Raw genomic sequence first — 22,266 nt, 5'->3', positions numbered from 1 at the left:
GAGCTGCCTGTACAGAAATCCTTGACAGAATGACTCACTCCCAAGGACGATTCCCAGGCTCTGGGACACCTGCCCCTCCTCAAGTTCTGGTTTCAGTTCAGACTCTTGTGACGGAACTCTGCACACTTCAGACCATATGGAAACAGCTGTCCTTGACACATCCGTGTAATTTTGTGCAAAGCTATATTCCGTTCCCTGGTATTTCCAAGAAGCACTATGATATCTGGGCTTTAACGCAAGTAGAAAGTGATATAGGACATTATAAACAAAGTCAAAGCTGTGTACCTGTGGCGTACTGTTCGGTAACTTCCAATTTCCAGGTAATTGAATTAGACTTGTTAAAATCCTTGGTAGCTTCCACATATTTCCCTGTAAAAATCCATTAATGGTAAGTTATACTTTTTACTAGAACAGCAAGCAAGATCCCAAGCACTGCTATCACCACACCAACCACTGGCATTCAGTATAAGGGAATGAAAAGTCTGGAGAAACTGGAAAAGGGTTACAAATAATGTAAACCACACAGAAATCATATTCACATAGCCAGGTGAAATGTACAGCCCTAATTCCCCAAGAGATTTAACATTCTGGGATTTTTTGTTGTTTTAATCTTGTTAAATGAATGGTGTGAGTGTGTGTGTGTGTGTGTGTGTGAGAGAGAGAGAGAGAGAGAGTATGGGGAAATTGGGGAAGGATATCTACTATGGTTTAGCGTGGAAAGTGGGTGGTTTATCTGGGAATGTTTTATATGTATTGAGAATTTAAGGCTAGTAATTACCCTTTTAGAGTGACGGTTTGCTGTGTCTTGTCTTACTGAATTTGGGGTGGTGATTATGCATAATAATGAAGTGTGTTAAAGTCTAACCTATCCTTTGTTTAGACCTTGTGGGGGTGTGCAATGCTGCGTGCTGGTGGGCGGTGCTAGTTGCTGACTTGGTGTTCAGTAGGTTAGGTAGCATATCCATATTTTTGCATGCATTCACCTAAACCTGCCATTTTTATGAACGTTATTATTGTAAAGAATAAAGGAAAGTATATTTGTTACCGTTTTTGTGTGGAATCTGGGGACGACTACCGGACCGTACCGGTTTACAAAAGGTGGTGGCAGCTTAAATAGGGAAACTGCTGTTACATTACAATACAAGAAGTGACAGGTGATGTTTTCTCATTTTTGTTTTATAATTGTAACAACGCAAAGGGAATGACAAGCCTTTCAGCAGAAAATTGTGCATTATACTTTTCATTTCAAATAAAACGCAGGGTTGCAACCTTTGGCCTGGTGGACCGGTCCCTACATGCCGCCACAACTGTACCTGAAAGCAGCGACATTAACAGAGGTTATTTCTGTAGAGTGGTTCACTGCCACGCGCTTCTTGAGGTAGGTTTTCCCCCGCAAACAACAGCGTAATTAATTACAAACATGGCGGCAACTCTGCAACAGAAAATTTCAAAAAGATATTTTATTAGACTCCATCCTACGTATGTTTCCACTTATATTCGCGATCAATTCTACGGGGCCAATTGTAGAATTTAGAATTTAGAATTAATGGAAATAATGGAAAACCAATTAATTGGTTCCCGGCCCCCCAAAATTACACCTAAATATGTTTTTTTTTTTAGCATTTGAATACAAAATGAACAGGATGAAACAAGAAGAGCATTTTTTTCTTAATTGCTTCAGAGAGATGGATAATGCCGCTTCTTTCAAAAAGATTTATGACCTAAAGGTCAAAAGGTTACAGGTCAAGAATTCACTGGGGGGGGGGTGGAGCCAAGTGACGTCACTACTAGTGACGTTAATTATTTGCATATGTTGGGAGAGGGGTGTTTTTTAAAATTTATTTTATTATTATTTTTAAAATTATTTATTTATATTATTATTTATTTCTTATTATTAATTTTAATTATTTATTTCATTTTGACTAGTTTGGAGAGTGAAATGAAGTTTCAGTGAATTGTGTGCTTATGAGTGTGATTTGTCGGAATAGCCCTGTGTTATGAGGGTGATGGCTGAAGGTGCTGAGCGCGGAGCTGAGCGGGTTGGTTACCTGATGGAGTGTGAGCGTACGCTGGGTCTGCCTGTGGTGCGGTACTGTGGGATGGTCCTGGTCGGTCCGGAGCGTGTAAATGTTATTTACACCCCCGTAGGTTATCCCGGTCAACTTTATGGGCCACACATCAAATTGGACATTTTGTGTTACAGTATATAACATGGTTTTTTTTGCACAGGACAAGCGGGTATAGGAGATGGATGGATGGATGAGCAGTTTTCCATGTGCCTCATGGATGAGAAATTACTTTTAGTTACTTTTTTAGTTTAGAAACATTTGTTAACATGAAGTATTATTGTATTTTCCAGTTTTGATTGTCAGTTTAGTCTTAAGTGATTAACACAATGAGCTTTTTTAAAGGCATGTTTCTTTTTGTGTTGTAGTTCTGTAGTTAATTAACTGTTAAAACAAAACCAAGTCCTTCGAACCTAGCTGCATTTTCAAATTTGAAGGTTTCGTCATTCAGTGCCACAAGCCTTGCAATGTGAATCATGAAAGACGTAATCAGATGTAGGGCCACTTTGTGCCTTTAGAAAAGCTTCCGTCCTTCTTGGAATGCTGTCATACAAGTCCTGCACTGGGAGAGTGACGTTAGGGACCATTTTAAAGGATGAAGGAAGTAGAAATCCACTTCACACTATGCTCTCCAGAACGTTCCGTAAAGGTTCAGAGATGTTTAGATCTGGTGATTGGGGAGGTCACAGAAGTCATACGATTTCATCCTGCTGTTCATGAAACCACATTGAATTTGTTTAGCCGTGTGTATTGGGTATCATCTTGTGCACCAACTATTTGGCATGTTTAGAACTTCGCTACAATGTGTCAGGCAGGATTTTAGCTTACGACCCTCCTCCATCATAAATAGGTTAAAAAAGCGCTGATAATTCCAATGGTACACATTAAAATGCCAAAAAATGTCCAAAAATGAGACACCACTGCATCTGTGCTGCACAATTTTATTAGTTTTATTGGCATCAATCAAGTGTTGAAAAGACAAGAGGCCCTGAGCCAAAGGATCATCGCCAGGATCCCTAGGAAGATGGACACCATCCCCAATGTCGACACCATGAGCAGGGACATCTCGACTGAAGGGGAAAAAAAAAAAAGATGTTCCCCAGAGTTGTACATATACAAAACATTTGAACATTTTTCTGTCAAAACCATGTATGGACAAGCGAGGTGGACCCATCTTAGGCCTCAACGTTGACCTTTAACAAGTGAACACTTCTGCAGGACTGATCTCACCAAATAATGTAGCGAATCTTCATTTCAGGAAGCGGTGGATTTGGCTGACCATTTCAAATGCTTTTTGAACACTTGCAATAAGCCATTTTAAACGCACCCATATCCATGGTAAAACCGCAGAAGAATCTTGGTCTAATACACAAAAACAAACTTAACCTGGTCTGTCTGCCATCCTTTGTTGTAAAACACTTCTTTGAGCTGCAAGAGAAGACAGAGATAATGTCATCAGCATCTTCCACTTACACACCCCCGCTCCCTCCAGCATACCTCTGCCAGAGGGGGGCTTTTTGCTCCAGAGATAACCAGGGCTCCCTTGTGTGGGGTTGCTGGTTGAGGATGGGAAGACAGTGGGTAGGTGGTGGATCGTGATGCTGTTGTTGACCAGGTAACGACACTGCAGAATGAGTCTGTAGGCAGAAAAACTGGCCAATGACGAAATGACAGATCTAAGGATCTCAGTCTACAGGCTCAGATAAAACTAAGAACCCCAATGAATGCTCATGCGGCCCATTTGGCAGTTCCTTCTACAATATGGACAGTCTCACCTAAAGTGAGTGTCCCGGTGGATGAGTGGGAGGGGCCTGGCAGTTCTCTCCATATACACCACTTCATTCTCATAGACCAGGTGATTCCCCTCCATCTGGTGCAGGTGGGGCAGAGATCCTCGTGTAATGGATGGTTTGGCAAAATACCAAAACAACGGAAGAACTACATAATGGACTAACTTTGTTGTAAGTAAATCTCAATTACAAAATGCAGCTACATAAGGAGTCGTGATTGGTCGAATGCCGAAAGAGTCATGTCTGAACAGCAGATACATCACAACCTTAAAACCATTTAATGTGTTAAGGGGAAAGTCTTAAATCATAAGAGCATATCTCACACAGCTGAACTATACTGACAAACAGAAATCAGAGGGATAGAGACAATTAATTTATGGTGTTTACCAGTTATCGTGCAAAAGAACTGACCCAGTCTCAATGAGAACTATAAGTCACAAGCTGGAATTTTTGGCAAGACTGTTTTAAGAATGTCTCCAAATAAGCTAAATAGCAGTTTTTTTAAATGAAAAGGAAGCTACATGGGGATATATGCACAGCTTTAGCTACGCTGTAAAAATGAGGGGGTTCATTATATTAAAGCCGTGTTTCCCAATCCGGTCCTCGGGGACCCACAGACAGTCCAAATGTGGACGACCTGGCAGGGAGCAAAAACGGGGGCCGTCTGCAGGTCCCCTAGGACTGGATCGGGAAACCCTGTACTAAAGCATTTAAACACGCGACATCAAACCTCAAGTGCAAAGATTGGCAGGTCCCGGTACTCACTGACGTCTTAGTGCCACACAAATCCAGGGAGAAGTTAAAAAGGGCTCGGGTGCCGTCTGCTGCAGATGGCCTGCAGCTCAGGTCCAGTAGGGCAGTGCGCATTGGCTTGACAGGGGGTATGGTGCGGGACGTGTCCACCACTGCCACTGCCCTGCCTTCTGGGAGGCACACTGCAAGGAAATGGGTCTCAGTCAGCACTGGGCACCTGAGCAGCAGCCAACAGAAAGAGGATGAAGAGTCACCCAGGTTTGATGGTACTTTGCACCCTCTATTGGTGGAAGTTAAAGAAATAAATACTGTATTTCATGCAGGCCTATGATCAAATTTTCCAATAAAATGAAATTGGCTTCCAGAATGAGAAAATCAGTGAAATACGAATGGATTCATGGCAGGGTAAGGGCTATATAGGCCATATAGATTTGGAATATCTAATGAATTGTTTACAGTAATATTTACGCAGAAACTCCCGGACTGGGAAGGTGCACCGCTGGACCAAGGTGTGCTCCACGAGCTCTGTATCCACATTCACGAGACTCACTTCCACCCTGATCCTCAAAGCCTGCAGGCTGATGTTCTGCGTTGGGAGTAGAGAGAGACCAGTCCCCACAAACACCAAAGAGAAAAATCTGGAACATGAGGTGCCCAGACCCAGGTTCTTGTGAACTGGAGCCCTATCTTCAGTAATCTTTGGGTTTACACTAGAGTCTAATTGACATCTGAAACACCATTTTAAAATTCATGACTTTAATAAAGCAATTTAGTATGAGGTTGCATATAAACCAGCTAACCGAGACCTGGTTTGGCTACTCCCATATACAACAAATTCATTGAGTACCTGATTGTCTTCATTGTTATTAAATCTTGTTGCCTCACCTCATAAACCACACCCAGGCTGTGCATGGACAGTTCCACGCTGAAGTACTCCTCCTCCTCCAAATTCACCACGTATCCCCCCAGCTTCACCACCTCCCAGTCCATCCTGCGGCCGTCAATGTACATCTCCCACTCGGAGCCCAAGTTCCCATAATGCAACAGCACCAGCACGCCCTGGTCAGTGCACTTGCCCTCAAGCTTGGGCAGAACTGAGATGGGGGGGGAGGGTGGGAACGGCTAAGGAAGGGGCTAGATTAAGCATGGGATGGGGGAGTATGGTGCTATGAGAAGGCCTACCTGCATCCTGCGAGTCACACACCACAGTGGCATGATGGAAAAAGGCCGCGTTGCTGGGGAGAACGTCAAGGGAAAATGCCATTTCCAGGATGTGCCTTCTGTAACCCCCACCGATATACTAAGGGGAAAGTGTGTCCAATCATACAGTCAGAAATTCTGTTTTTCCATGTAAACAGTTCAGCAGCAGGGGCATTGTGTAAACCAAAATTAAGGGAAGGCACCATATCCAAACCACACACAAGACTATTTAACTCTGTCCTGTCTATCTGATCTGTTTCCTGTCCAGCCATTTTTGGAAAAAATGCCTATTGCCAAGTGTGCTTCATTCTACCATTCTGGAAATAATACAATAGAAAAACAAATTGTAATCGCTGACATGACGATGGTCATACATTCAACAGTAGCAACAAGTAGAAGACTAGTCTGATTCTGTATGTGTCCTGTGTAAGGTGACTACACAGGCTAGGTTACCGTCAAGACACAGAACAATCACATGCACAAAAAAAACAAAAACTACTGGTTCGTAAATTGATTCATGCAAGTACAACTATTTACGGTTGGCATAGTGCATTGTGCCGTTATCTAGAAATGAAGAATGCAGTGGCAGTGATACATTCAGCTAGATGACTGGCTAAGTAACGTCAGCCAGAAGATAGTTTGCTAGTTGTGTTCAAAATACGTGTCGTGGAGATGCAAAAGGCTGTGTTGGTGTTTGTGGCCAGCTAGCAAATACTGAAGGATAGTGTAATTTGTACAGACAACAACCACTACACTACAAAACGGAGTCGGTCTGCCATCTACCTTGCTGGCTAACGTTAGCGGACATTAATCATTTCATAACACGGCTTCATTGTATCTCTGTGCTAACACGTTGGTTACATCCTACCCATGCAGACGTGTGTGCGATATATTTTGACAGTTTTAGGCTAATACAGCATATGTCTGTGGGACAACAACATAGAAACACTTCAGCTGCCTTCTTATACTTGCAGTAGCACATTTACTTGGCTAGCAGTTGTAAACAGCTAATGATAGCTGACCTTGTTTACTGACACTGAGATGTGAGTTATGAATGTCACGACGTGATTCGGTGATGTGTAGAGTTCCTGGTAGAAGGGAGCTCGCTCATTGGCTAGATTACCCTGACTGCAAGTTTAACGACATGTTATTCACAGTCGATGTAGGCACATTATTCATTGCCTGAATAATTCATTTATACATTTTTTTACAATATTGGGTAGGCACTGGCCTACCTAAATTGATTGTTAATCAGTGGTGTTGTGCCAGTTTCACTAATAAATAATCAGCCATATTTTAGCACTTGTGCATCGATAGTTATGTTAATCTGTAACAAGTCAAGCAGTCTAATAACTGTTAAGGTGCCAGAGATTGAAGAAACATGTGCAGTCAGGTGGGCCTCACCTCCAGAAACACATGGGGGTGCATGAAGGGCACCTGGAGCTGGTAAGCATGGCTGCCATTGGCGAAGGGCATAAGGGAAACCTGGATGCCCGCCTTGCGGGCTTGGGCCCAGCTGAGAGGCGCTTCACCCCCCACAGCTACACTGCGTAGGGACACCTCTGGAGAGAACACTCCAAAGGTCACCGAAAATATTCCCTGTCCCGGAATGGTGTCTGAACGGGAGACAAAAGAAAAACAAATCAGTGTTAATCTACAAAGATACCAAAAAATTTAAGCATTGAATCATTTGAGCTCTTTGACATTCCATCCACAGTGTACCCCAACCTTTTACCCTATAATTTCTTGAGAGCCTGCCCCCTCCTAAAACACGACCTTGACTGGCAGTGGGAAGATGGGTGGATCATTTAAGGAAAGACTCATTTTTGCGTTACAGTCAATCATCTAAACCGGTTTCTCCCCATCTGGTCCTCGGGAAGAGAGCTGGGAGAGAACAAAAACATGGACCCTTTGGGGTTCAAAGAACTGGGTTGATAAATATTGATATAAACCTAAACTTTGATCTAAAACACACCTGATCTAAACATGACAACTTTTTAGTATCTACAGTCCATAGTAAAACTCTGTAGGACCAGCAGTCATGTGTGACACCCTCCGAATCACTCTGAAGCTTGAAAAAATATTTAAGTGTGCAGAGCTCTGACCTCAAACCCAATGTTGAAATACAAACTGAAAGATCAAGGACACGATGAAGATGTCCTTCATTAATGTTTTCAAAGAGGAGTGGAGCACAATATTGGCAGCTTCTTACCAGAAATGATTGTGGTCTTCCACAACAGTCAAGAGCAACAAATGGGAAAGACTTGAGGAACAGAATTTTTAAAGTGGGTGGGATTAGGGACCTTTAAATATAAATGAAATACTAATAAAATAGGGAGAGCACAGATCTGGTCCTGATGAGGGAGTAGATTTTATAAGGGGGGAGGGGGGTATTAAGACTCACTGTTGATGAGAATGAGCCTTCCAGGAATGTATGTGGTGTTCAAGGATCTGAAGGAGCGATGTTGGGTCACCCCCCAATGGCCTTCCTCCCACTGGTGAATGAAGTACAAGTCCACAGAGAAGGACTGCAAGTAGCTCTGGTCAACAACGTTGCTCTGGAGAAGAAATTCACCATCACTGGGAACCCTTGGCTGCTCAGTTTTCTTGGGCACACCAACCCTTACAACTCCGGCATCACAGAAAAGACCCATCTAGGTTTTAACAAGGATTTGGGGTTCAGGTGCATCAGTTTTCATCAACAAACCTTAATGAATCCACCTTTTGCTCCAAAAGGAATCCGGATCTCCACAAGATGTTCCCGCAACCCGATTTCATAGCCGCGCTCTAGGATCTGACACTCACTGAGGAGACTCCCGTCCACCCCCATCCTCACGCCCTTGTCCCTGAACCAGCCCTGCACCAGAGGGCTCAGGATCTGGGGGAACATCCAGGATAGATGCTCTCCATCCACCATTGCTCTGCCTTGGCAGAGGAAGATGACGAGGAGAGTGTGACCTCTCATTCATAGACATTGTATTTCAGAAGCAAAAATAATCCACACAAAAGCCATTAGAGAGAGCAGGCCTACTCAGAGGGCAGGCCACGGAGAGGTTGGCTAGAAGGGGGATTTTCTGATGCTGGTAGAAGACCGTGGCACTAACAGCCTCCACCTCAATCCCATGGTCCTGGAGTTAAGGCACATAGGATTGGATCACATGCACATGAGAAGGGAACTCCAGAAATTTTTATTCTGTTCTTTTTAGAGGAGACAAATCAACACTATTCAATTAGTCATTTTACAATGCTAATGCAGTATTTCTCAACCAAGTTCTCACAGTTGCACTGTACCAAGTATCTGTCATTCTTCATTGCTTGATTATTTGGTTCAGGTGTGCTGGGAGCTGGGAGGGAGCAGAACTGGACTCTCTGGGGGTCCCCGAGGACTGGGTTGAAAAATACTGCACTAATGCATTTTCAAATGCTTCATTCTCATGGAACGTGGAAATATTTTTTTATTTAACTAGGTGCTAATTACTAGCTCAGGCAGTATGCAAGTCATGAAAAAGGAAGATGGAGACATTTTTGGGGACCTGGAGCACATAGGACAGTGGGGAGGAGTAGAGACAGTGCATCACAAGGCGGTCACCCCTGGCATTGATGTGGTAGCCCTGGAGATGGGCCTCCTTCACAGACATGCCTTCTGCCAAAGTCTGGTGTGGGACATGGAATGCCACCTGCCACTGGCTAAGCCCGTCCTCCTGAAAAGACGACATTCCGGGGGGGATGGGTGGAGAAGGAGGAGGCGGTCAGGAAGGGGGCACTACTATGCCTCAAGGACTGACAGCTCGTGATGGCCAAACGAAGCATCATGAACCGCTTGTTGTTTTTTCTGACCCCACTAGATGGTGCTGTCTGTTCAGAAAAAGGACTCAATGCATGGCCCAATGCAGGGCCAAGAGCACCACACGTCCTTTTTAATGGTTTTTCCTCTAAGAAGAGCTTTCATCACCAGCCTTATTTGCATTGTCATTACTACCATACTAGTTACTGTACAGAAGATACATACCTCAGGAGGTCTGACATCCTTCTCCCTATTTAAGTGATTGTTATGGGGGAGCCACCTTGTTACAGAAACCTGGACAAACGGGAAGAGCCAGATTTTATTCATACAGTACAGTCAGAGCAATAACCACTAGAAAGTACACTGTTACAGGCAAAGATGTGAATGCTACACAAGCAATCAAACATACCTCCATGTAACCCTCCTCACAGACCACTTCCCGGGGGCTCCAAGCCTGGAAGAGAGGGCAGGAAAGGAGCAGGGGGTAGACTACCTCCTTGCTGTCAACATCTTCATTCACAACACGGACACGCAGCCAGAATTCTGCACCCTTCTAGAACGAGAAAGCATGATATCTACACTCTCCTAAGATGAAAGTGTCTTTTAGCTATGGTCCCATCTTCATTCTTCAGCATCACAACTGCCAAAACTGAACCGCTTTCAAAACCTTCTCTGTCAGAGTGTTACCCAAAATCCTCAGTGTAATTAATTAGTGCCTTATTTGAAGGCTGCTTAGTTAGTTTTACCTGGCCCAGTTTACTGTTCACATGGCAGGCCAGGAAGGAGGCTCGCAAGACCAGGTCTCCAGCGGCACTGAACACGATGCTGTACCCGCACTCAGCGGCTCGCTTTATAGACAGGTAGTGAACACCACTGCTGTCTGGGACAGAGATGCATTACAGGCGTGCATATGCATATTGGGCACATTATCAAAAAAAAACAAAAAACTCAAGGGTGAGAATAACAGTGAATGAGTAATGTTTTTCTGACACATACACCAAAAAAAGAGGAACTACAGGATGAGAGCAATCTTTTAGCATATAGAAGCTGCTAATAAGTCACTAGAGAACTAGAATACAAAAATTGTAACTATTTCCATCCAGATAATAAATGATCATTTGTGTCATTATAACATACTGAGCCCTGATTTGGGAAGATACATGAACCAACCTTCAAAGCCTAAGCGAGTCGTTTGGCCAAGAAACTGCGACTGAACATTAAGCCAGAAATGGCGGTCGTGACACTGCATCTTGAACATTCCTTGACAGAAAAAAAGAACAAACAAAATGCGAACCACTGAAATATGTGCAGCTGTTCTGCATTTGATTGATGAAAATCAGAGAGAACTTACCAGATGGAATGATTGTGGAAACAGAGATTTGTGAGATGCAAAGCAACATCACACTGGAGGACAAAAATCCACAAAGTTTAAAACATTAGACTGTAGCAAGACTGTCAAATGTGATGAATTTCCTAAGAGCCTTGGTCTCACCCTAATGAGGCTGTTAGATGTACTTTAAAAATCAAACTGTACAACACTAACAACACGTCAATAAAAGCTTAATTTAAAAAGTTTAGTTTAAACGTTAAACTGACTTTAGCTTTAATCTACACAGTAGTAACCCAGTGCAGTACGTACGTTACCCACCGCTAAAATGTTCATTAAAAATTGAGACGATTTAGAATGAATAATTGGGATACAGTTCTAAATAAGCTTACCATATTCGCTTTTTAGGAGGTATTTTAATAATACGGGGTATGATGTGGGCCAATGAATGTCTCATCTGAGAAACCATTTAAAGTCTAGGATTTGTTTTTAATTTGCCAAAAACAAAGTGGGACGGATTTCATTCCCGGCGCCATTTTTGTGGCTAAACAGACCGAAACACCTGGCAGGTAATTGCTTATCGCCATCCTGGCAGGTTCAGACTTCAGCGGTTAACATCCAGGGTTAGGTAATAAATTGATATCCCTGCCCAAATTGATTTGCTGGAACTAGGGTTTACAGATTAGTTTTTTCTGATTATTTGTTAGTAATCAAAGAATTTAATGGGTCTATATATAATTATTAATGTATAATAACTTTAGGCCTCTGCGATTTTTTTTATTTATCGTATTTTATGTTTTCTCTAAATATCTAGTTATTACAAGATTAACTAGCGTTTATACCTGTAAGCACGCACATAATGGCTAGAACAACAATAATATTAATAATTGTTGTTGTTGTTGCTGCTGTTGTTTTCTGCTTTTGCGTTTTTCTATAACGACGCACTATGTAGACAATCCCCCACTTCAGCCATTTCTGTGGAAGGTGGTCAGCCAGTAGAAACAAAATCGGGATACATGGAGCAATATAAATATTCGTAAGGTAATGACGGAGTCATGGGCGAATAAAACGCGATAGGCTACTAACAGGTTAAGAACAGAAAAGGGGAGGGAGGATCGCGGAAATAAGGCACAATCGAGTAGCGATGCATTGGAGCGTACTGCCAATTAGTAAAAACGGATGGTAGTGATATATTTCTCTTTATAAGGATATGACTGCCGTTAATGTAAGTATATCAAATATAAAAATATATGCAATTATTAATGTGAATAAATACAACATGGTCATAAGTGGTCGCCATAGTAATGTTGATAAAGGTACCCCTGAGGTAGCAATCTACGATTCATTTTAAACATATCTTGTTCAGATACATAATATTTTGTAACATTTTCTTTCGTGCATGGTGTAATATTACTCGGCAGCGATGCTATGGCTTCCAGTTGCTAGGAGACTGCAGATGATGGAAGGCTTTAATAACGTTCTTGTTCCTGTAATTTCCAGAATGCTTTAATTAAATATGGATTTATTTATCGCACGGATAGAAGAGTTAATTCTCCTACCAATAGTGATGATTCTGCGTGAAATGGAAATGTAATGAAGTATCGCTCTGAGTTTCGCCTTTTTGCTTTCGGGATGAGACAGAAGCGGGAGAAGGAGCTGAGGAAGAGACTAAATCACTTTTTGTCTGACCTGGCAATACTGGGCTCCCTGCAGGTACAATATATACATATTTAAGTAATTAGTTATTGTACTAGGTGCCTGTTACGTACTATGGCAGATTTGTTATGCTTGTGGTCACGCGGCCGAGTCCAAGGCGGTGCATTTAGGCTCTAGTTTCTTCGGAGGTGTGGGTTTGAATCCTATTGCCGCCAGATCTTTCTCGAATTTCCCTTTGGGATCGGTAGATTTTGTCTTATTTTGAAAATTCATTTGTTGATTAACGGTGGGTAAATTTCGCTGGAATTTAACCTAGGGGAGTATTTATACCTCAGTTCACCATCATCACCCCAATACTGATGGTTGATGGTGAAAGGTGATGAAAGGTTTTAGCCAACAGTCAGGGATCCCCTCCAGAAAATCACATTAATTCCCAGCCACGCGAGAGCAAAAGTGCTCTGCTTTGATTAGTCTGCTGATCGATGAATAAGTAAGCGTTGTACTATAAAAACACACAATACAAGTAAGACTGTGGTTATTGAAGTTTCATTTGATATCTCGTTTGGTATCTCCTCCCTGCACACAATAACACGTCCTGTAAATAAAATCCCATCTGTTTCTCTGCAGGGCTTCCGTTATTTCCAGCCATGGCTCAGAGGAAGAGAGGAACTTTTATTGACTGTGGTAAATGAAGACCAGGTGGGCATCTGGATTGTGTGAATAGTTTTAGCCAATGAGGACAAAGTGTGTTCCTACATTAAATAAATAGGAACATTTTGATTAAGGGAATTATTTTTTTTTATCTGAGTAAGACTGTGAAAAGCTGCGACCCCTATGCTCAGGTTGTGTGCTTTTTACCTCCAGGGATGGTTCTCTCCTGGTTTCCCTGTATCTGCTGCGTCCTCCCTCACCAGCCCAAGTTCTGACAGCAGCAGCAGTGATGCTGGGACTCCTCCCCCCGGAGAGCCACCCCCACAGGCACCTCACCAGCAGAGCAGCAGGTGACCGGAAGGCTCTGTAGAGTAAAGGCCGCGGGGTAGAATGCTTTATCGTCAGCAAAGCTGTAAAGGTGGACGAGTTCCATAGGAGAGCATGGTGACCCCATAGGAGGCTGGAACGGGTGGTTCTTAAAATCCATCGAAGAAACACAGGGGCTGCTGCTAACCCTCTGGCTTCCCTGAGAACCGCTCTGGGCAGGTGCATCAAGGTGGTGGCATGTCTAGTGCTTAATGACAAACCACAGATTGAGTCACATTTCCCTTAGTTTTTATCATGAAATGCTAAGAGGCTTTTTACTAGGGAGAACGAGGCACAAGGGACATAGACATGCCTAAGACCTGTTATGAAGCATTATTATACTGACTATGACCATTGCCATAGATGTCTCATGACCATGGGTCCTCTCATATGCTTGTCACACATCACCATTCATCCTTAGGTGTTATATGTAAGGATTGCATAGAGTACTGGGCAGTACATGCGTTAGATATATCGATTTTTATCATGGTGAAGTAAAATCATAAATGACTTTTAGCTGGTATTGTCTGGCTTTTCTGGGCTCAGGAATGGTGAGGCCCATCTTCTCCCAGCCTCGCCCAGTGAGAGGGAGATTGCCGTGCCTGTAAGTGATGTCTTTACTGCTCTTTTTATGTAGCCTCGGGCTGTTCAGATTGTCTGCTGGTGATTCCCTGGCCACTGTTTGCCACACACAGGAAATGAACTGCACCCTTTTCCTGCTGGCCGGCTATGCTAAATATGGCCGACCTTATGCGTGGATACGGTCCAATCACGAACGACTGGTCAACATCGGGGGCACTGATTCGCTGGTCAGAGACACACCTATGAAGCTCAAATCCATCACAGACTGGTGCTCACAAGGTTGTGTTTTTTTTGTGGTATTATTAACCAAATACCCTGAATCATTATTACAAAAAGAGTAACAAATATTAGGTTTAAAATTGATAGTAATGGTTAATATTAAAACATGTAAACATTACAGGAAATATTATACTGATAGAGCAATGTGTTTTTCCCATACAGGTACAAGGGTGTGGGACATTGTGAGTGAGTTAGTTGGCCTATGCACCGTCCCCCCCCCTGTCAACCCCTTCTCTTTGGACATGTGCTATCTCCAAACCCTTTCCCTCCAGGAAAGATTCCTAGTTTCTGGTGCCATCATTAACTTCCTGGAGATGCTCCTCGTCTACACCTCTAGGGACCAGCCGTTCTACGACAAAGGTGGGTTTGGCCGGACCGTGACAATACCAGAGTCATCCACACGGTGGCAACCTTCACCCACCTAATCTCTTGTGCTACTGCTCAAGCAATATGTGTCAGTGTTTCAGTGAGTACGGGGGCTGTTTTTTTTTATTGCGTTTATGCGACAGGCCACATTTTTTTTTACTACCAAGGATGATGCATACTAGGTGATGGGTGAGTCGATGCATGTCAGGTGTTCGGAGGTGAAAGAGAACAGGAGGAGGTAGCAGGAGGGCGTGGTTTGTACAGAAAGCCCGATACCGGTCACGATAATGAAACAATGTGCAGAGCATTGAGGTGTCAACTAACAGTGTTACATCACTGTGCTACCTCAGTCCATATTACTGTTTGTGATACACCTAAATAACATTCTTTCACACACAAGCAAGCAGTTGATTATAGTTCTCATCTCAGGTCAATCGCCAAATGTATCACATCAATAGAACTTAATTCCACCATTGTGGGTGTGAGCGCGAGAGGGAGAGCCTTTTGAAGATCCCTCATCCTAGCTGTAAACTGATAGGTGCCCATCGATATTCCAAACCGCTTATCCTGTACAGCGTTGTGATGAGTCTGGAGCCTGTATCAAGTACAGGGCAGAAGGCTGGAGAACAGGCTGGGCAGGATGCCATCACAGGGCACCCACTTGCACCCCAGGAGAAATTTAAAGACACCGAATGCAGTTAGTGAAAGCTGTTGGATGCTGGAACGAATGGATTGATGCCAAAAGTCACACCATGCGCTGAAAGCCTTGGAAGACCATAACAAGCCTCTCCATCTGCTTTCTCTTAGTCATGGAGGAGGTGGACATCCTGAGGAGATTGCACATTAGGAGTCTGTGGGAGGTGCAAAAGCATCGAGGGACGACGTCACCCTCTAACCAATAGCCTGTGAGGGGCGGAGTCATGGAGCACCAGTACGCATGAGGATCCCAAGTATAGTGCATCTGTAGTGAGAGTACAAAGTACAGCGTCCGGCTGCCATGACAGCATTCAGTCACAATAAAACATTTATGAGGGCAAAAAAAAAAAACTTCATGTACCTGATACAACCATTTCTGGCTTCCCATTCATGACCAAAAATTAAAGTCAATTTGTTTTAAGCCTAAGTGTGCTATATTCACTGCTAGACCTCACCACGCCGTCATAGGGGGCAAGGAAATGCAGAAAAGAAAAAAAAAGGGGGCAAAGGAGGAAAAAAGAATGACGGTAAGAAAAGTTCATAATAAATTTTATTAAATAGGCATAAATAGAATACAGAAACATTTTAAAAGTTAAAAACACAGGCAACAAAAGTTGCAACTTGTAGTCCAGAATACATACAGTGCATATTAGTAAATTAATACATTAAAATTAACCATAAAACAATTTCAATTAGCTTTTTGGCACAGAGGGAAATAAACTCCTCCGACTGTAAAAATATACAGCAATTTTGAAGTTTATGGCGACGCCTATAAAAGTCACAGACACTGCAGTGTTAACAGCTAATGCCAGCAGTGTGTCACTGGATGCTGTCCTACTGGAATAAATAAACAAGAAGACACCCGTGAGCATCAAACCCAGGGATCACAAAGGCTTCCAGACTGAGGATGTGCTTGATCAGAACATTGTGTACATTCCAGGTTGGGGGGGGGGGGGAAGGGGGGACACAGGCAGTTAAAAATGGAGCACAGACATAATAGGGTTGGGGCATAAAACAACTTGAGGTACTGACCTAATTTTCTCATGCAATGACCAGAAACATTTGAAATATTCTGTATCATGTTACACTGCACTGCAGATCAGATGCAGCAGAGCTTGCGAACCATTTCACTGAAACTGTAAACACAGTGACTATTTCAAAAAGCGGTCCTTAAATACCAGCCTTCCAGAACACCATTAATCCCCCCTCCCCTTGATCTGGCATGACTGGATAATCATTACAATCCAGCTACTGACCCCCACCCTCCCACACCGCATAACCCAACCCTCAGGAACCTAAAACTTGCAAAACAATCCATCTGACTCGTGAAGAACTTCCCAGACCAGCCTGACAACAAGCAACGGCTGGAGAGACTCAGAAGATACTCCAGATCTTTCCAAGCTCTGGCAGACCCATCAGAAAAGCCTCTGGTCATCAGCGCCACTCAACAGGTTGTCATCCAAACTTCAGACACACACACACCCTGACCGGAAGGTAACGGTGGGGGCCAATCACACCACACTTTGGACCCATGAAAAACACAGATCCCTTGGTGTCCCAAGAAAGCCTGTAGGAGAAGCGTGAAATTTCTAGGTCGCTCTTGCAGAATCATGCGAGTCTGGCGCGAAGCGTGCAGCAGTTGCCTCAGGGCCAGACCCGGCTATCGGAACCTTCTGAGCTTCTCCTCAGAATAGCTCTCAGGGGGCTTGTAGACAAGGAGCTCCTCTTCCTCCAGCGAACTGCAGCGACAAGAGAGGTAGACGTGGGAAAATGGCATCTCACAAGCAAAAGTCAAACAGTGAGTTCAGCACATAACCCAGCAAAATACAGGTACTTCATTCTTCCCTGTGGAGAAGTTGGGTAGTTTCATTCCCCATCTTACTCACGATGAAAGAAACCAATGTAGAGTGACACACACACACACACACACACACACACACACACGCTCCTCTACTTACGAATGAGATACATTCCTAATGGCTGTTTGTAACTTGAAGTCGTTATTCAGCTTCACTTTAAGGGTATACGCAAGTACGACGAACTAGGATGCTGGGAGTACGCACGCTACACTGCTGCACGGTGGGAGTAGCGGCCAGAAGTCATACTAGGCGGAATTGGCGCACAGAAAAAAAAAACCTTGATGTTGCAGACAGGAAACAGGAGCCCAAACAAACACAATTTGGACTTACAGTCCTCTTCATTCGTGTGTCTGAAAGTTGAACATTTGTAAGTAGAGGAGCGTCTGTATATACACAGTACCAGTCAAAAGTCTGTACAGACCTGCCGAACAATCATTATTTTGCATGATAATATCATCTTGTGACAAGATGACAAGTGACCTGGTCACTCACCTTTCCCCAGGCTGGCAGGCAAAGTCAGGCTCCGTGATGGCGGGGAGGGTGTGCTGGGTCGCTCCTCTAGCACAGGCAGCGTCTCCACCTGGGCGGGGACCGTCACAGCATCCTGCCAGTCGCTGAACGCCCGCTGGAAGGAGTGGGCCAGGCAAGCAGTGAGGTCGCGGGCCCGCTCTGCGCGGCTGCACCAGAACACGCGGCAGTGCAGCTGCTGTCCACGCTGCTTGCAGATGTAGATGAAGACGTTGGGGTGGGTGGAGTCGGCGGCACAGTATGCGATGTCCTGCAAGAAGGTCTTGGTGAGCTGGCGGCCCGTGCTGATCTCCTTCACCTCTACGTAGCGCGGCCGCACCACCAGTGCATGCTCTTTGCTCGGCCTGCCGGGGGCGCCCTCCAGAAGCCGGCTTATGGCATCCTGGGCCTGCTGTAGGTCGAGGGAGAAGATCTTCTCCGTGCCAAGGTAGTAGACCTTGAAGAGCGGGTCCCCGTGTGAAAGGCTCTCGGTGCGGTCACGCCTCAGCCGCCGGCGGATGGCGGCCGGGGAATTCTTCAGCGTTTGCATCAGGTGGAAGGCGCTCAGGGACATGGTCGGCTCCGGGGGAGTCTTCCCGCCGCTGGTCTGCTGCTTCGCCCCTGCTGATCCCTGCCTCCTCTGGAGCTGCATTCACTCCTCCTGCACACAGAGGATGTATCAGGGCATGGCTGAAATTCCAGGGCATTCAGTGACAAACTAGGGATTCAATCTCGATACAGGGACGATAGAGCCAGGATACTGCAGGTTCAAGAATATAATTTATAGCCTGATAACCCAAAACAGCAGAAGATAAGAAGAACATGACAGACTAAATTCTTTAGTCCAGACAGGACAAAGCTCTCTCCTAAGGTAAGCTGAAGGATCTCCTCTTCAGTAGTGTTGTCCAGCACTGCTGCAACATGACACTGGAACAGTCTGAACATCAGGTCATGCGCAGATGCCAAGAACACTACAGGAGTCAATTTAACCTACATTTCCAGAAATCAAAGCAAGGAACCATTAGATATTACCAGGAAGCACAGCCCCTCTTTAGGGGGGGGGGGGCTTTTTTCCAGTGTCTGATCTAAACCAGTGAACGAGTGCAGCAGAGACCAAGCCGCAAAGGCAGTCCAGTACTACAGAGATTCTTCATCACCACTTACAGCCGACTTTGGTAAACTTCCTCTACAGCTAGAGCTGCTGCTCAAGTTACTGTCAAACCTCGAAAATCACAAGAATTGTAGCCTAAATGCGGCACCACACATGGATGGGTCCCATCTCATGCTGAACTTCACATGCAGTAAAGATTCTAGTCTGGAAAATGGTACGTTTGCATTTCATGTCACAGACTTGCCGTGGGAATTTCACCTGTTGACAAGCTTGCTGATCCTTTGACTCCGATCTCTAACAGACTTCTGGTACACTATGCACACACAGCCAAACAATAGCTGTGTTGCGATTTATCCCCTGCGCCCCTTTCTCTCTTCACAGTCCAATTCTCTCGATGTCCTCACTGGCCCAGACTTCGCTTTGACAAAATACCGCCGACTGGTTCATGGCACCTTGCCACTGCTGGACCTTCTCTCCCTTCAGGAAACAGCTTTACACCCACCCCTCACAACGCCACCCCCACCCCATCTAAAAACAATAGTTTGCTTTGAGCATCTAACACAAACAAAACTGGTCCAGACATCCAGACACAGAGAGGTGCACAGAACAGCTAAACGGTTCGGAAAACACTGACACACAACCTGGAAATTCCTTCGTGATACAGATGACAGATCGTGAATTTTCACAAGACAGACTAAGTTCTTGTGACAACTTTAAGACATGTGGGCTAGTGTATTTCTGGAAGATATAAAATTGGTATTTCATCATACTTTGACATTTTGACATGTGACAATGACATCACTATAGTTAATTTTAGGTACTGTGACCAATATTATGTTACTATTTCCACAGGGTTCTGGCTACTTTGTAAGCCTATTGCAGATTGCAAAATGATTACGTTATTCCCACCAGGCAGAACAGGCCATTTCCTGCTATTGTATCAAAATGGAATTCCAGACTAAAAACTGTTACAAGGCAAAAGTGTTCGATATAAATGAGCTGACCGGATGTCAATTTAAATTAAAATCAAATTTAAACTCAGAATAAATCCGTTATGTGCTACGGAGATAGAAAGACTTTTGCCACTAATAAACGACTTGAGTAAATTTTTAAGTTTCTCTTCTGCAGGCTACACAGGCTGCCATGGGAGAGTTTCAAGTCAAAAACCGGATTGTTTAAATACGTGGCACGGTATTAAAAATGGTGCGATGGGTATAAAACACGTTAACTGGTTTTCAGGTGTTTTAAAATGAGAACTAAGTAAGGAAAAATGTTTACCTTAACACGAATGTTAACAGCCACCGGTCACATAGCAAAAACATTTTGATAAAAATAAACTTGAAGATGGGCTATATGATGTTCGCCCACCATCTTCGTTTCCGTTTCATTACCGGTTGATTTGAAGTGTAAAAGCCCGGAATCCGGTACAAAGTGCGTAAAATAATTACGATGACCACACAATCGGCTTTTAGAAGTTAACTAAACCCAGGAAAGATCCGACACTGTGCGTTAATTGCGTTCACCTACATAACATTTGCCGTTATATAGCAAAATACATCAGTTGCGTCAGAGGACGATACAAAACGCGTCGACCATGTGAAACAATGGGGCATGGCATCACCATCTCGTATAATAGGTCTGTTTTTAAATAAAAAAAAAATAATTAAGCTATTAACGGTAGCTAGTTTTAAAAATATATATCACACCATCTAGTAAGGTAAACAGATCAAACCACTTTTAAATGCTATAAATTATCTTCGTAATACAAAAAGTATTCCAAGATGTTTCGGTTGCTTAAAACCGATGTGAAAATATTGCACAGTATAGCAAACGGTAACTTTACAAAGTAACCTACCTCGGAGCGGTTCTTTTCTTCAATGTCCTTCTTGAAATGTATTAGATCCAGTGCTTCCCCGTTTGATCAGGAGTTTCTGTGAATCCTGTTTTAGACCTCGAAATAACACGAAGACAATGCCCGTACCGGTGTTTGGTGTGGGGGGAAAGGTGCGCTCAATCTTGATCAGAAATCTATCTTGAAGAACCAGCAAAAAATAACACGTCGTAGATGTACAACGCATGAAACAGGCCAGTATTAGTGCTCCATGAAACGAACTGTGATATGCGGATCCACAGGCGTGCTTGCCGTGCACTGGTGCCGTGATGGTGAGAAGTGGTGCTTGTTGAACTACTACAAACTTGACTGGCTCGGCTTGTTACTCCCGCGCCGCTTTTGTACGGATTGTGCGCGCCCCCGAGTTACGTAGTGCGCGTCGGGTTGGAGGGAGGCGGTGAATTACGACAGCATATGATAATCAGGTGAGCTGTAAAAAAAGATTTTCTAAAAGAAACTACACATATGGATCGAATAGGATCATCATCTTACTTGAACCATAAGACTATGGCGTCATATATATCTGATTTATAGAACAAGCGGAACCCTTTTCTTTATATCAGATTCGGAATTCCCCTCTCGTTTCATACTAATATTTCGATGGCAGATAAAAATAAACGTGACAGTAAATGTTATTATTGGATTGTTTTTTGTGATATTTACAGTTTTCCCCCTAAACCCCCTAAGCATAATGGTTTTCCTGAATAGATTTATTCATTATATAGGGTAAGTAGGCTATATGTTTGCAACATAAATAAAAGATTTGAACAATCGGCACTCTTTCCATGCAGAAATTTCCTGTATCGCTGTTGGATTGCACTTAAAATAAATGTATGGAGTAAGGAATTCCCAGGTTTAATTTAAGGATTCTCTCCTAAGCCAAGGTGAGGGATCTCCCCAAAGTACAGTAATCCAGCACAGATCTGCGCAACAGCAACATGACACCGGGACAGTATGTCCGGGACATCAGGTTAAGCGCAGATGCAAAAAAAAAATGCAACAGGAGTCAGTTTGTGCTGCTGAGGTTTTCAGCGATTGCCAAATTCAACAAGAAGCCATCAGATATTGACAGGACGCGCTGCCCCTCCTTGGGAGAGGGGGTATTTATCCAGTGTCTGACTTAAAGCAATGAATCAGTGCAGCAGATACTAGCCCACCTAAGCAATCCAGTGCCTTCAAAAATTTTCATAACCAACTTACAGCCGACTTTTCTAAACTTCTTCTACACCTAGAGCTATTGCTGAATTTACCGGCAAGCCAATCATATAGTCACCCAAGACATGCTTCATTGACGTTTGTAGCAGGGAGGGGTGACACTGGCAGACTGCTAAATCCGCACCCCCCCAGAAGAGGGCGCTCTAGATGGTCACCTGTGTCACTCG

At 43.8% G+C, this 22,266-nt stretch overlaps 3 protein-coding genes across 13 annotated transcripts; 1 reads left to right on the top strand and 2 right to left on the bottom strand.

Annotated features, from left to right (window-relative positions):
• Positions 1-2,993: 2,993 nt before the first annotated feature.
• zpax4 (zona pellucida protein AX 4) lies at positions 2,994-11,935 on the bottom strand. Of its 8 annotated transcripts, none has more exons than XM_072717392.1 (19): positions 11,763-11,935; positions 10,945-10,997; positions 10,764-10,853; positions 10,340-10,473; positions 10,003-10,146; positions 9,819-9,887; positions 9,343-9,510; positions 8,841-8,937; positions 8,517-8,734; positions 8,214-8,367; positions 7,214-7,425; positions 5,792-5,909; positions 5,495-5,703; positions 5,066-5,195; positions 4,622-4,791; positions 3,842-3,936; positions 3,564-3,703; positions 3,453-3,494; positions 2,994-3,136 (listed from the first exon to the last, which is right to left on the bottom strand). In XM_072717392.1, the coding sequence occupies exons 2-19, from the start codon at positions 10,991-10,993 to the stop codon at positions 3,030-3,032; spliced, it is 2,346 nt and encodes a 781-aa protein (XP_072573493.1). In that variant the 5' UTR covers positions 10,994-10,997; positions 11,763-11,935; the 3' UTR covers positions 2,994-3,029. The 8 variants fall into 8 exon arrangements, with proteins under 8 accessions (XP_072573493.1, XP_072573490.1, XP_072573494.1 ...); XM_072717389.1 differs by lacking the exon at positions 11,763-11,935 and adding an exon at positions 11,313-11,719 and having other exon boundaries at positions 10,003-10,143; XM_072717393.1 differs by lacking the exon at positions 11,763-11,935 and adding an exon at positions 11,313-11,719 and having other exon boundaries at positions 10,003-10,047.
• Positions 11,936-11,970: 35 nt separating this feature from the next.
• On the top strand, positions 11,971-15,943 carry LOC111854458 (uncharacterized). 3 transcript variants are annotated; one of them, XM_023832420.2, is made up of 9 exons: positions 11,971-12,145; positions 12,562-12,633; positions 13,204-13,275; positions 13,441-13,577; positions 14,140-14,197; positions 14,289-14,454; positions 14,617-14,636; positions 14,727-14,814; positions 15,628-15,943. In XM_023832420.2, exons 1-9 carry the CDS (start codon positions 12,131-12,133, stop codon positions 15,720-15,722), a joined length of 723 nt encoding a protein of 240 aa, XP_023688188.1. In that variant the 5' UTR covers positions 11,971-12,130; the 3' UTR covers positions 15,723-15,943. The 3 variants fall into 3 exon arrangements, with proteins under 3 accessions (XP_023688188.1, XP_023688187.1, XP_023688186.1); XM_023832418.2 differs by having other exon boundaries at positions 11,973-12,145; positions 14,617-14,814; XM_023832419.2 differs by lacking the exon at positions 12,562-12,633 and having other exon boundaries at positions 14,617-14,814.
• Positions 15,944-16,048: 105 nt separating this feature from the next.
• LOC111854454 (low density lipoprotein receptor adapter protein 1) lies at positions 16,049-21,235 on the bottom strand. 2 transcript variants are annotated; one of them, XM_023832406.2, is made up of 3 exons: positions 20,849-21,235; positions 17,868-18,543; positions 16,049-17,255 (listed from the first exon to the last, which is right to left on the bottom strand). In XM_023832406.2, the coding sequence occupies exons 2-3, from the start codon at positions 18,532-18,534 to the stop codon at positions 17,161-17,163; spliced, it is 762 nt and encodes a 253-aa protein (XP_023688174.1). In that variant the 5' UTR covers positions 18,535-18,543; positions 20,849-21,235; the 3' UTR covers positions 16,049-17,160. The 2 variants fall into 2 exon arrangements, with proteins under 2 accessions (XP_023688174.1, XP_072573489.1); XM_072717388.1 differs by lacking the exon at positions 20,849-21,235 and adding an exon at positions 19,252-20,804.
• Between the last annotated feature and the right edge of the window lie 1,031 nt (positions 21,236-22,266).

Source organism: Paramormyrops kingsleyae, chromosome 10, assembly GCF_048594095.1.
Source record: "Paramormyrops kingsleyae isolate MSU_618 chromosome 10, PKINGS_0.4, whole genome shotgun sequence".
In the NCBI taxonomy this organism is placed as follows: Eukaryota; Metazoa; Chordata; class Actinopteri; order Osteoglossiformes; family Mormyridae; genus Paramormyrops; species Paramormyrops kingsleyae.
The sequence above is the reverse complement of the archived record's forward strand: the minus strand, read 5'-3'. Positions and strand labels throughout refer to the sequence as shown.